Source organism: Pelophylax lessonae (genome assembly GCF_965119305.1).
Source record: "Pelophylax lessonae genome assembly, chromosome: 6".
NCBI classification, from domain to species: Eukaryota; Metazoa; Chordata; class Amphibia; order Anura; family Ranidae; genus Pelophylax; species Pelophylax lessonae.
This window is the reverse complement of record NC_138773.1, coordinates 232,655,176-232,668,109: the sequence shown is the minus strand read 5'-3', so window position 1 is coordinate 232,668,109 and position 12,934 is coordinate 232,655,176. Positions and strand designations below refer to the sequence as shown.

General features: G+C 39.0%; 1 protein-coding gene across 9 annotated transcripts in view; it reads left to right on the top strand.

Annotated features, from left to right (window-relative positions):
- PCBP3 (poly(rC) binding protein 3) overlaps positions 1 to 12,934 on the top strand; it is a gene marked incomplete at its 5' end in the record, with an annotated part of 73,401 nt that overhangs the window by 37,573 nt on the left and 22,894 nt on the right. For 2 of the 9 annotated variants that reach the window (XM_082260995.1, XM_082260993.1), the window contains 4 exons: positions 651 to 794; positions 5,740 to 5,781; positions 8,134 to 8,212; positions 8,555 to 8,614. In XM_082260995.1, the coding sequence (XP_082117121.1) occupies positions 651 to 794; positions 5,740 to 5,781; positions 8,134 to 8,212; positions 8,555 to 8,614 (325 nt within the window). The remainder of the gene's footprint in view (positions 1 to 650; positions 795 to 5,739; positions 5,782 to 8,133; positions 8,213 to 8,554; positions 8,615 to 12,934) is intronic. The other 7 variants (XM_082260997.1, XM_082260998.1, XM_082260994.1 and 4 more) reach the window with 7 other exon arrangements.

The following is a 12,934-nucleotide window of genomic DNA, read 5'->3' as shown; positions in this document are numbered from 1 at the left end:
GTACCATATCCCACAATCCTTTGCATGCAGTCACTACTAGCCACTGATTGGTCAGAGAATCATTGTTATCCCACCCACTTACTTTAGTAGTATTTTAGTGGTAAAGCAAACCATACCAAACCGTACCGAACCGTTCCAACACCGTACTATGCGGTACCATGCAGTGGAAAACCAAACCGGGCCAAGCAGGGCCAAGCAGGGCTGAGTAGAGCCGAGCCGGTACTTGCAGTGGAAAAGTGCCATTAGTCCTACTCATAAACCTAAATCAATAGAAACATCTTTTGAGATTACATTAGCTGTAACATAGGCTAAACGATAATAGCTGACAATGCATTTATCCTTTATAACTGAAAGTTAATAGGCTCAACCATAAGAAAAGCAGAAATGTTTAAAAGATAACTGGTAGGTTTGCTAAGAAAGAATCAGTGTATGTCAATGTGCATAAACTGTGTCTTTTTATTCCAGCTAACGGCTTTTATCCCTGTAGCCATTGCTCATCAGTTAACCATGGCATTGACATTATCTCCACGACACACATTTATTCTAAGTGTCTTGTTTTCTTCCACTAGAGCTTTGTTAACATGTGGTGATTGTTTGATTCTGGGCGGGTACTCTAATATTATCTCTCCCTCTCCTATCCCTTTTCCTAGTCCCCACCAAAAGGTGCCACAATCCCTTACCGTCCAAAACCCGCCTCCGCCCCTGTCATTTTTGCAGGTGGTCAGGTAAGAGCGGACCCGCTGGGTGCCTCCACTGCCAACCTCAGCCTATTGCTGCAGCACCAGCCTCTGCCCGTTAGTTTTACAAAGATTTTCTTGCATGTTTTCTCATCCTACAAGTGATCACTCATCAGATTGGAACATAAGCTCTGAAACACTGCTGGCCTGGTGCTCCTGCTATACTTATGTACACAGTGAAAAGCTTTAAATGGGATGTAAACCCTAAAAAAATGAACACAACATATTCCTCTATAGTGTCTACTAGCCTCAGTCCAAAGCACCTAGTGTGATTTCCCTCTCCTTTCTCTTCCCTCTTCTATCTGCGTTAGTCACTTCTGACAGGTTATCCTGATACTACAGAATCTTTGGAGATGGCTTGCCCCCCCCATCCCCCCCCCCAGCACACAGAAGGTGATTGACAGCCTCAGCTGTACATGTTTTCCTATAATACTGTTTAGAGGGAGTTATGTCCTTTACTTCCACTCGGGTCTCAGATTACACTCAACTCTCCTCTCTGTGCTGTGCAGTGTGCCACAACAAATCCCTAGCCCCTGCCTGCAGGAGTTGAAAAATTACATTTGATCTGTGTGTTTTAGAAGGCTCTAGGGAAGGAAGGGCTGCAGATAAAAAGGTACAACATAAGTAGTAGGATTTGCTTAATTTCTGTGTATCACCTGAGGCTAGTCACTTCAATGGGTATATGTAAGGATTTATAACCACTTTAAGGAATTTTAAATATCAATTTTGCATTGTCTGTTCAACTTTGCACGAATAAAGAAAATGTTAACAACCTAAACAACAACTCTTAAGGCCAAGGACCTTTTATTTTTCTTTCCATCTACAAAGAGATTTGCCATAACAAATAAAACAATAAATGTTGATACATTAGTACCCTTAAAGATAATAAATACCAAGGCCGGATTAACCATAGCACTTGAAGCAGAATTCTGCCCCAGAAAAAAAATGTAAAATCAGCAGCTATACATACTGTAGCTGCTGACTTTTATTATTAGGAAACTTTCCTGTCCTGGAATCCAGTGATGACGGCACCCGAGCAGATCTTTTCATTAACTGTCTGGTGCTGCTATTGCCATTGCTTTGCTGCTTCAAGGCCAGTTTCCTACTGTGCGTTTTGAATGGTGCTGCGGTGGGACTGAAGGAGGAGGGGGCCAGGCTTCTCCCCCCCCCCCCCAAAGGGTGCCAAATGTGTCACCAGGGGGGTGGAGCGAACAGTTAAGCGGAAGTTCCACCAAAGCAATACCGCCGAAAGCAATATTATCATATGTAATAATATTGCTTGAGAAACAACTATTTCAGGTGTAAAGAGCTATTTATCTTCATGATGTAAGCCCCCAATTGTTGCATTGGTATTTCCTACTGGAGGGAATGTTTGAAGGACTCCAATAAAAGGACACTGTCATGGGAGAATAATGAAGGCTGACATTACTGAACATTGCTTTGAGAATGTTAGTTACCTTGCTCAGCTGTTAGTTACAGAGATAAGATGCTCTGGCACCCATTTACAGCATGCTTGTTCCAGGACTGGGTTTGCTGGAGGAGACAGATGACATTACACACATTTTGCCAACATTAAGTGATTTAGTCGCCTTGCACAGTGCAGGCTTACATTAATACCATCACATTGAAGACTCTGATTTGACATAGTAGCTGGTCAGACAAGGGACCTTTGTGGAGATAACGGGAACCAACTTCCTTTATCTTCAGCTCTTCTCTTTTTCTCTCCACTGTTACACATTTGGGTTTTTCCACCTTACCAGTCAGTGGATGTTGGAATATGAAAATCTATGTACGCACATTTTTTCCTATATCATGTGGTCATAGCTATTGTAGCACCATCTTGAAGTGGAACTAAAAGGAAAATACTCACCATCCCAGTGCTCTGTCCTGGCACCAGCATCTTCTCTCGTGTGCCGGGTCTCGGCCACCCTCATTGGCTGGCTCAGGATGATGTCACTGTGGTTCGGAGGATCAGAATACGTATATGTCTTGCTATTCATATCGTTCTGTAGATCTGTATATTATCTTGTATCCATGAACAGTCTTGAGGGGTTTTTAAGTATAAATGGTAAATCTGCCATTGTTGACCTCTCCCTCTTAAAATATGAGCTCGTCAGCTGTCACAATGATGATATCAGCAATCTCTCTGTCACTGGCCTAAAATAAGTATGCAGATTAGGAATCCTTCCTTTTTCCGATGTGTATGTTTGTTCCTGGTCAGTTTAGAACTGAAGCTGGAGACAGCTTGGCATAGGCTAGCATTTCAGAAAGAGATCATTAGAGATAGTCAACATATTACTCCCTGTGCAGGCTGCCAGAGTTCTGTTCTGAAAATCTGTTTTGCCCACAAAGTAGTATCGGCTCAAATGACTGTACTGTTGATCCGAAAACAATGAATCATAGAATGTTATTCAGATACAACTCATAGTCACATAAAAGCTCCAAGACCAATTGAGTTTGCTCAAAACCACAGGCCGGCAGTGTTTTTAAGAGCTAATGGTCCCTCATCCTATGCATGAAGGGGAGGGGTAATGAAGTGGAACATCTTGCTTCAAAATGTAATTGAGGGGCGAATGGGAGTTATCCTATTTTTTTGTTTTTTTAAATGGTGTCTAGCATGCAGCTAGCCATAGATGCTTAGAAATTTGATGACAGTGACATGTATTCTATAAAAAATGTTTGAGCATCTTGTCCTATGATATTTGTGTTTGTGACTGTGGTTTCTGTGGTGACCAACAAAATAAAAGCCAATATTCAATATAGCACAATATACAAATAGGCAAATTTAAGCACCAAATACCGTCATTCTGTGAACTGCTACTGTGGCTTGGGAACCAATGGAACTCGGTCCAAATTTAAAAACTTTTTACTTGTAGGTCTACAGATGGATTGAGCAGGGCTGGTAACTACAATTTTTATGACTGTACTTTTAATATCAGTGGTGGCCAAAAGTAAAACTTGAACTCCAGATGGACACTGATAATGCATCCATATATTCACTGGTAAACCCTAAATTTAAATATATATATCCATCCTTACAGGCCTTTATTAACGTTTCTCTTAGAAATGTTCTTTTTTAATGGGGACAGTGGCCCAAAAATCAGATCTAATTGAGAAACACCAAATAAGATTAACAAAATTTGCCTTGGGATTGACATATCGTAAACAATTAGAGGTGGGCATATGTCCCAATATTATGCAGCCTAACGGGAAGATATAGGTTTGGTGTATAATATACAATTATATTAATGTAATAATTATTGCTGGTAACTCTAGCTTATGGCAGGAACACATCATCTCATTCCTCAGTAATCATATTAAGCATAAGTAGGTGCCATTCATTTCTAACTGAAAGAACATTTGCCTAATTTATTGTGTAGCACATGTGAATATAAGGCAAAGACTGTTCCTTTTGTAGATTGTGATCAGATACTGATTCTGTAACAAAATTTAGTCAATGTGATTAGATCCACTTTTTATCTCTGCTCAAGAGAAGAGCTATTCAGACAGCAAGCTGGGGATTTGTCTTGGTCCTGGTTGTGCTATAGCAGCAGTGGAGGTTCTAGACCTGGCAGGCTGTAGACAATTAATAATTCCTTGGCATGTAAAAGAGTCTGTCTCTCTCTCTCTATCTCTCTCTTGCTCGTTTGCGCTAGTTTTTTCAGATAGAAATTTTGTAAATGAATTCAGTCTGTGAGTATATCTTCAGTTAAAGGGTTTACAATTTCAGTCTTTTTTAATTGTAGAAAACCAAATATTTGAAAAAATAGAGAGACGGGGTGAAGTTTTTGACTTAAAGTGATTCTGCTATTTTAACAAACAGAAGCTGTTGATGAGTATAAAGAGCAAACACCTAGAGTAGCTTTTAGCAGCAGTTTTCTGTGCCCCCCGTCTGTGTTGTGCCAGGTGGCTATGATCTGGTAAAGCTCCGACACTTCAACCCCTTCCACCGCTATACGTTTCTACTGGTCTTTAATAAGGATGGGCTTCCTTACTGGGCAACAGTAATATGTTAAAGGTGGGAGGAGGTGGACAAGCTTTGGCTTTCCCAGAAAGCATTGAAGCGTTGCCAAAACAGAACATTGTGCTTTCAAGCAAGGTGAAGGTACTGATATTTTTTTGGGCTATTAAAGTGACAGTGTCATTTTAAAGTAATTCAATAGACAATCAAGATTCTGGTTTGATGTATTTTAATAGATACACTTCTTGTATAGCTTTTCATTACTATTACTATGAATTATGAATAAATAATAAAGCAGAAGTATATATTTATTTCAATGACAGAAAACACCCTTTATTAAGATCATACGTCATTTAAATTTTATAGAGGGATGTATAAGGAGCATTTTTAAAAGTGCCTTCATAAGAATTATTTGTTTGGCTAGTACTGGTGATGTCAATGCTGGATATTAAACCAAAGTACTTTTCAGGTGGAGGTGCTGTATACATTTATTAATTGACTCTTTTGTTGGTCCCACTTATCATTTATGAACTTTTAGTTCTGAACATGTAGACTTAGAGTTTAGTATGAAAGGTTTTGCATTGCATGTATTTAAGTCATTTTCCAATGTAATAAAACATTTTAATCTTACTTCTGAGTCCTCCCTGTAGTATCTGGTATAAGCAAGATCCAGTTTTTCTACTACTTTTCTTTACATTTACTTGTCCAAATTTTGTCAAACACATATATTATGGAGCTCATAGAGAACCATTATGCCTGAAAGATCAGGCTATGTTACTAGATCTTACCTGCGGAGCTGCAGAAAAAAAAACTTGACTTGGAAGGTCTGTTCCAAGGGAGGTAGCAGTAATGGTTGAAATTTTCTATTCTTTTGGAACAAAAGGAAACATGCTTGTTTATAGCATTATGGTCAGGGCTTAGAAATTAATATTTAGTGGAATATAATAAGATATCCAGTCTTCTGCCATTTGTGCCTGCAGCTTTTTTTTTCCAAATGTGACATGCCATGCTGACATGCACTTATTTGCCCTTCTGTTTCAGGCCTACTCCATCCAAGGACAGTACGCAATCCCTCACCCTGATGTGAGTTCTCATCTCTCATTTTCTACCCCCTCCTTCTTCCTGACACTTTCTTCCCCAGCATGCTGGTGTTACTGATAATTAATATTAGACCATAATATTAATGTGTCTGAGATGGGAGCTCTGTATCTTTACACCGTGGGCAGCCATGGGATCTGTGTCACAATGGAAGGAGGACTTGGCTTTCTCAGTTCTATTTGTCTAGCTTTATACTTTGTAGTGTCTAGAAACATGCTTGGGATTGTATACATAAATGCTAAACTTGTACTAATGTTCTGTTAAAGTTTGGCTAGATTCTATTTAATGTATGATAAATTCTGAATTCTTATTTAGCAGTGTACAGATCTTGAAGGTGATATTGGCCCAACATTTTAACTAACACAAAGAGCGAGTGCCAGCGGACAGATCTTTTCAGAGTTTGAACTAAGTTTTTATTCACTTTAAACATGACAAAATATACAATTCAGTGGGTTCAGGCAGAAAATTCAAGACATTTCAACATACTGAAAGCATGTTTATTAAGATGGTTAAAAAGCAATGATGAGCAAACGGCATTAATTCTTATCAACCGATTCAACTTCATCTTTCATCAGCATTAAACTAATGAGAGATGATTTCTTGGTTGCTCTGGACTGCTATGGATTGCACATTTCTGTTAACCCTATAAAATAAATCTAAAGCAACAGTGAAGCAAGGTATGCACATTGTTTTTCTATTTAACCAGCAGGTTGAACGAAAAAAATAAAAAAATCCCAGATTCCTGCATTACCACAAACAATGTGGATGCAGGGATGTCCCCCCTGTGCTATTGTCTTCTGACAGCGGGGAATCCAGAATACACAGACCATGACTGCAGACATTCGAAAGCACTGATCAAAATGCTGGCTTTGAAATTGAAAGTCGGACAGTTTCAGTACATGTATACCCATCTTAACGCTAGTTTTAACATTAGAATCAGATATTTTATAGCATTGTCAATATTGTCATCAGGCATTGAAAATGTAGGAGCCAATAAATATGACCAGGTTGTACTACACTGGATTCTTATATATCTTACCTGTTTTCACATAACAGACTATAAAAATGTATTAGAATAGTTTTGGGTCAACAGATTGTAAGCTTTTTAAATAAAGATCCTCTGATATTTTAATTTTGTTACACCACAGTTTTTATTAGATTAAAGGGAACACACCTCTTAACATTCTGCAGTTCACAAAGAATTAACAAGGCGAGCACCAGATGAACATATCATCCTACTGCTGAGATCCATAACTTTAGGTGTTTCCATTATCTTTGCTGCCATCATTACTTTTTATAATCTTTAAAGCTTATCTTTTTTATACATTCAATATTATAGCTGGGGAAACAGCAAGCTGTCTTTACTCTCTGGTTCTTATCTTTGTAAAACACCTGTCCCTAAAACTCAGGAGATGAACATGCCATCCAACTGCTGAGATCAACAGCTTTATACATTTCCATCACCGTTGCTGCCAACGTTTTTTTTTATAGTCTTTAAAGATTATACTTTATATTACATCCAATAATATAAGTGGGAAAGCAAAAAGTTGTCTTTACTGTCTTGTCCGTATCCTTGTAAAACACCTGTCCATAAAACTCAGGAGATGAACATGCCATCCTACTGCTGGGATCCACAGCTTTAGGGGTCTCCATCATTGTTGCTACCACCGTTATAGTCTTTAAAGCTTATATTTTTTTATTACCTTCAATGATCTAAGTGACAGGATGTAACAAGTGGCTTTTACCATCTGGTTCTTATCTTTGTAAAACACCTGTCTCTAAAACTCCACAGAAAAATAAGAAAAATGAATCTGATTTAGACTTAATATCACACTGACATCAAAATGAGGGGTGTAAGCATGTAGATATCACCTGTTATACACAAAGAAGATCATGGTTTGTCGATTCTTTTGGTTGGTAGTTGGTATAAGTTAAGGAACAGAAATGCTGCAATATGATTTAGTGGATGTTTAGGATGGAAAAGTCTTATTTTTATTTAATGGCACCCTACGTGTTCTGATCACACTGGTGACTACTGTGAGCTCAAAAAGTAGTACATTTTATGCATACATGGATCCACATGGATACTTAATAGTCAAGAAGACAACAAGCACTTTTTAGAAGGAGGTGTGATTATGGATTAGCATGAGATATCTGCATTACATCTTCTGAAGATTTTAAGCCAAGTTCTCGCTCACCTTGATTGTGTATGTATCTCATGGCTCCCTGGTGCTTTGTTTTGTTTTATTTTATTATTTGACTGTTTTCTTGTGCCTGTGACTTCTTGTACTCTCTAACAATAACCTTCTTAGTTCTAATGTCCCTCCTACCCCTCAGCAGTTGACCAAGCTCCACCAGTTGGCCATGCAGCAAACCCCCTTTACTCCCCTCGGACAGACCACCCCTGCTTTCCCTGGTACGTACCCAACTTTCCCGTTCTAGAGTCTTCCTTCTTTTTCTCTTCTCACGTCTCAGGCATTTCACGTTTTGTTAATTTATACTTCTTATGCATTAATTTTCTGTTTAAAAAAATGCAGTTGTTATTGCTCTCATAGCTCCATCTGCTGGCACATCATATCACATGGATAGGCTCTAAACTATTTGTACTGTTGGTTCTTGGATTAAAATAGTTAATATTTCTAAGTACTGATAAACAGAATACATTGTCTCATCAGATTTTGGGCTTATTTAGACAATGTAGAACATGTTGATCTTCTAAAGGGCAAGGAAGTTAAATATATGTTTTCTTTCTCCTTAGGAGAAAAGCTGCCCTTACATTCCTCTGAAGAAGCTCAAAACTTGATGGGACAGTCCACAGGTAACCCATGTTAAATTAGGAGGCTTGTAAGTCCAGGGCTTCATTGGCCAACTGAATATTTGACCTGATGGTTAAGTCAGGAGGGCTAGTAGCCTAATAACACCCAGATCTAATAGAGTGGTACCAGAAAAAAAGAAAATGGTAGGAAGTAAAAAAACATGGCAGTTGAGAGTTAGGAAGTAAATATTAACATATAGCCCATGAGCCCCTGTATTATTGCCAGGAAAGTATTTATACTAAATTGTTAAGAATATCCCAAGCCTCACTAGTGCCTGATGAAGGTAGATAGACAGGAACTGGGCTAATCACTTTGCGAAGGGTTCTGTCTTGGATATTTCTGCTTCAATTTACTCCAAATTGTAATCCACACATCTTCACATTTTGCTTCACTTCATTGTACTTTTATGTATTTAGTTTCCTGTCCACAAGCATAGCCATATTCATGGTCCATACACTGTTTACTGGGAATATGCAAATTCAGTACTGGAGATGTTGTATCTACCTAATGATTTCAAAATGTATTCTACAGCCATAATTGTGTGCTGATAATTGGCATTTTTATATTGATACAAAACTGTACCTTGGATAACTGAATAACAACAAAATGTGATTAATTCAAGATTAAATTTGATAGAGTCAAAAGAGACTGGACCTGCTGCTTGTTTCCCAAAATCATTTCTAAATGTCTAATGTTCCACAAAAGCTTGTTTTGAATATATATGTTTTTTTTCCATACTGAACAAATTGCACAACCTTCACACTATAACTAGTTTTAGCTGGCTGTAACATAATGAGCCTCATCCATTAAATCCTCTGAAATAAGAGCTGTCTGTGTATGTTGGCAATTTATGTAAATCTTAATATTTGTATCTATGTACTTATCAGTTTTAATTCTCTGTTCATTTTATTCTATCATTCACATCATGCTTTATGAAGGAGATTACACCCACAGAATTACATTTTGCTGTATTTTGTGTTAACTAAACTAAGATCTAATATAAAAACTAAACCTGTAACATAGTTCTACACAGTGATGTAATGGTGTAGATCAGGGGTGTCAAACTCAACTTCATCGAGGGCTGCACCAGCATTATGATTGCCCTCAAAGGGCCGGTTGCATCTGTAATATTAGAAGTCCAGAGTATCGCAACCCCCTTACATCAGATGTCAAGAGTCTCTCTCCCTCCCTCCCTTACATCAAAGGGCACCCCCTTACCTTGTGCTGCTGCTGGGAAGAGGCTGGGGCCAGGGCTAGGAAGCAAAAAGTGAAGGGTCTGGAGGAGGCCCAAAGGAGGGCTGGAGCTCTACTGCAGCTCTAGGAGAGGTGTGAGGGCCACATGAAATGGTGTGGAGTGCCAGATTCGGCCCGCGGGCCTTGTGTTTGACACATGTGGTGTAGATGGTTAGCAGGTATACACACATATTTTCAAAGTCCCTGATCACATCCCTAAAACATTTCTGGTGCTACCAAAAAAAAAAAAACTTAAATTTTCTTACATGGGAAGAAGGCAGAGATTGTATCCTTATCTCACAATACATTGCTAGACCCTGGCATCCAGGTCACATGCCCCAGGTTTTCTAATACCAGGTATTCAGGGCTGCAGCAATGTAACTGACCCAGTTCCTATCTCATGGCCCAGGCACTGGCACTCTCACATGTTGGAAAGGGTGCCTAGCCCTTTGTAAATTCCAAAGTGTGGAAAGACAGCATTTGTTGAGGCTCTTTGGGAGAGCTTTGGGAAGGAGGGGAGCAAACTCTGTAGGTTTAATGTGACATTGGGAGTGCCTTGTAACCATTGGTGCTATTTCTTTACTTTGCAGGAGGATATTACAGGTTCACTTTACACAACATATTAGTCACACTGACTTCATATTGTATTACCTTTTGCATTGCCCTATTGCAACCAATCAACTGCCATTTTTGTGGTGCAAAACTGAAAAACAAATGATGAGCATGATTGTTGGTTTGGACAATACAGTTCTTATTTCAGACTCTTGGGTAAATATATTTGTAATAATCCTACGGATACTCCTGTTTCTGCAGTGAGTGACTTCCTTAAAAGTATTGTAAGGTAAAATATCATGTTTAGCGTTATAATAAATTATTTTTTTAAATAACTTATATGTGGTCAGGTTTGAAATTGGACAGCCCAGTTTAAATCCACTTTGTTCAGTTGTCTCAGTACATTGAAATTATTTAATCCGCACCCCAGTATTTAATCCTATCTATAATCAGACCCTTTGCCTTTAGATTTTAGAGCAGATATGTCAATCAGTTTGTGGATTTGGGGACACATTTGACCCTGGTAGTTAAGTACCTTGGCTAAGCATAGTAATTAAACTGTTTAATAGTTAGAATAATTTATAATTGTTTCTTAATATCATACATGCAGGACCGGCCCTACCATGGGTCCCACTGGGTCCATTGGACCCAGGCAGGACTTTGAGAGGGGCAGAAAATTGACTCCCAAGATTTTTTTCCAGCAGTTTTGTGTGTCATCGGTTTGCAGGGCATTACGGGAGGCATTTCCCCAGCTCATAATGCCTCCAGTAGTGCAAATTGATGAGTATAAGGAGGTGGAGCGTCTCCTCTGGGGAACGTCCCTCACGTAATTGTGATGTGCGCAATGACGTCAGACATCAGCGCACTCCATCTCATACAGGGCAGGCTGGATCTTCTAGGTCATTGGGTGCGGCAGACACGGGAGTGACAGGGGTGACAGAAGGACAGACAGTGGGTGTTTGGTGGACCGGTTCGGTGGTGAATTATGGAAGAAGATAACAGTATATATAATATTTTCAAGGTTATTCCATATATAATGGATGTGGGGGCCTTTTGATGGGCCTGATTTTTTTTTTTTTTGGAGGGGGCAGGATTTCATTCTTGGACCCAATCAGCACAATGTCTTGGGCCAGCCCTGTATACATGTATGATTTGTTTCACTAGTTTGAAGTTTGATGTAGTTCAGCATTATTCCTTTCTGTCTAATGTAAATCTGTAAACAGAATATTAAAAATTCCAATTGCCTAACTAAAGCAATATTTTAATATTGTGGGGAATATATCCCTGTGTTGATTAAAGTAGCTGCAGACCTGAAACCCTGGCATCTATATATCTCTGTGCATATTCAAAATTTTAGATTTTCTAACAAACCCCAGAATCTGAAATACTCTGTTATGCAGTTCTCAAGTTTAGCTCCTGAAATCAAATTTGGCCTATCAACTCTGCCTCTTGTATCTTAAAATCTTGTTCGATCTCTTTAAAAGTTAAAAGTCAAAAAAAAAAAAAAGTCAAAAAAAAGTCAAAAAAAAAAAAAAAAAAGTTAAAAGTCAGCAGCTATAAATACTGTAACTACTGACTTTTAATAAAGAGACATTTACTGACCAAGAATCCAGTGCACACCCAGGCCAGTCTTTGGGTCCCCAGTGCCACCATGCTTACTACAGGAAGCTGGCTGTAACTCCTTGCGGCTTCACAGCTGGCGAGTCATGCTGCGCTTTGTGAATGGACCCGCAGCCTCCTGGGACCTGTCACTCGTGATCGTCGGGTATAGAGGGAGAAAGGCAGGCGGCTAATGTAAACAAAGCCACCTGTCATTCTCCCCTGTGTAAAAGCACAGATCATACGGTCCTGCTATGTAGGACCTTTGATCTCTGCTGTTACACACACAGCCACATCCAATAACAGCTAGAAGCACGCCCCTAGGGACACACTTAACCCCTCCCTCTCCAATAAAGTTAACCCCTTCCCTCCCAGTGTAATTTTTACAGTAACAGTGCATATGTATAGCACTGATTACTGTAGTAATGTCACTGGTAACCCCAAAAGTGTAAAAAATGTCAGTCAAGGGTCCGATCTGTCCGTCGCAATGTCGCAGTCCCGCAAAAAGAATCGCAGATCGCCACCATTACTCGTTAAAAAAACACAATAAAAATGACAAAAATCTTTCCCTTAGTAAATGCAATAACTTTTGCGCAAACCAATTAAAATACGCTTTTTGCGATTTTTTTTTTACCAAACATATGTAGCAGAAAACAAATTGGCCTAAAATGTTAAAAAAATTTAGATTTTTACATTTTTTGGGGGGGAATTTCATATGAAAAAATTTGAAAAATGTTGTTATTTTTTCAAAATTGTCGCTCTTTTTTTTGTTTATAGCGCATGATCAAAAAAACGCACAGGTGATCAAATACCACCAAAATAAAGCTCTGTTTGGGGGAAAAAAAGTACGTCAAATTTGTTTAGGTACAGCGTCGCACGACCGCGCAATTGTCCATTAAAGTCACGCAGTGCCGAATCGCAAAATAGGCCCTGGTCAG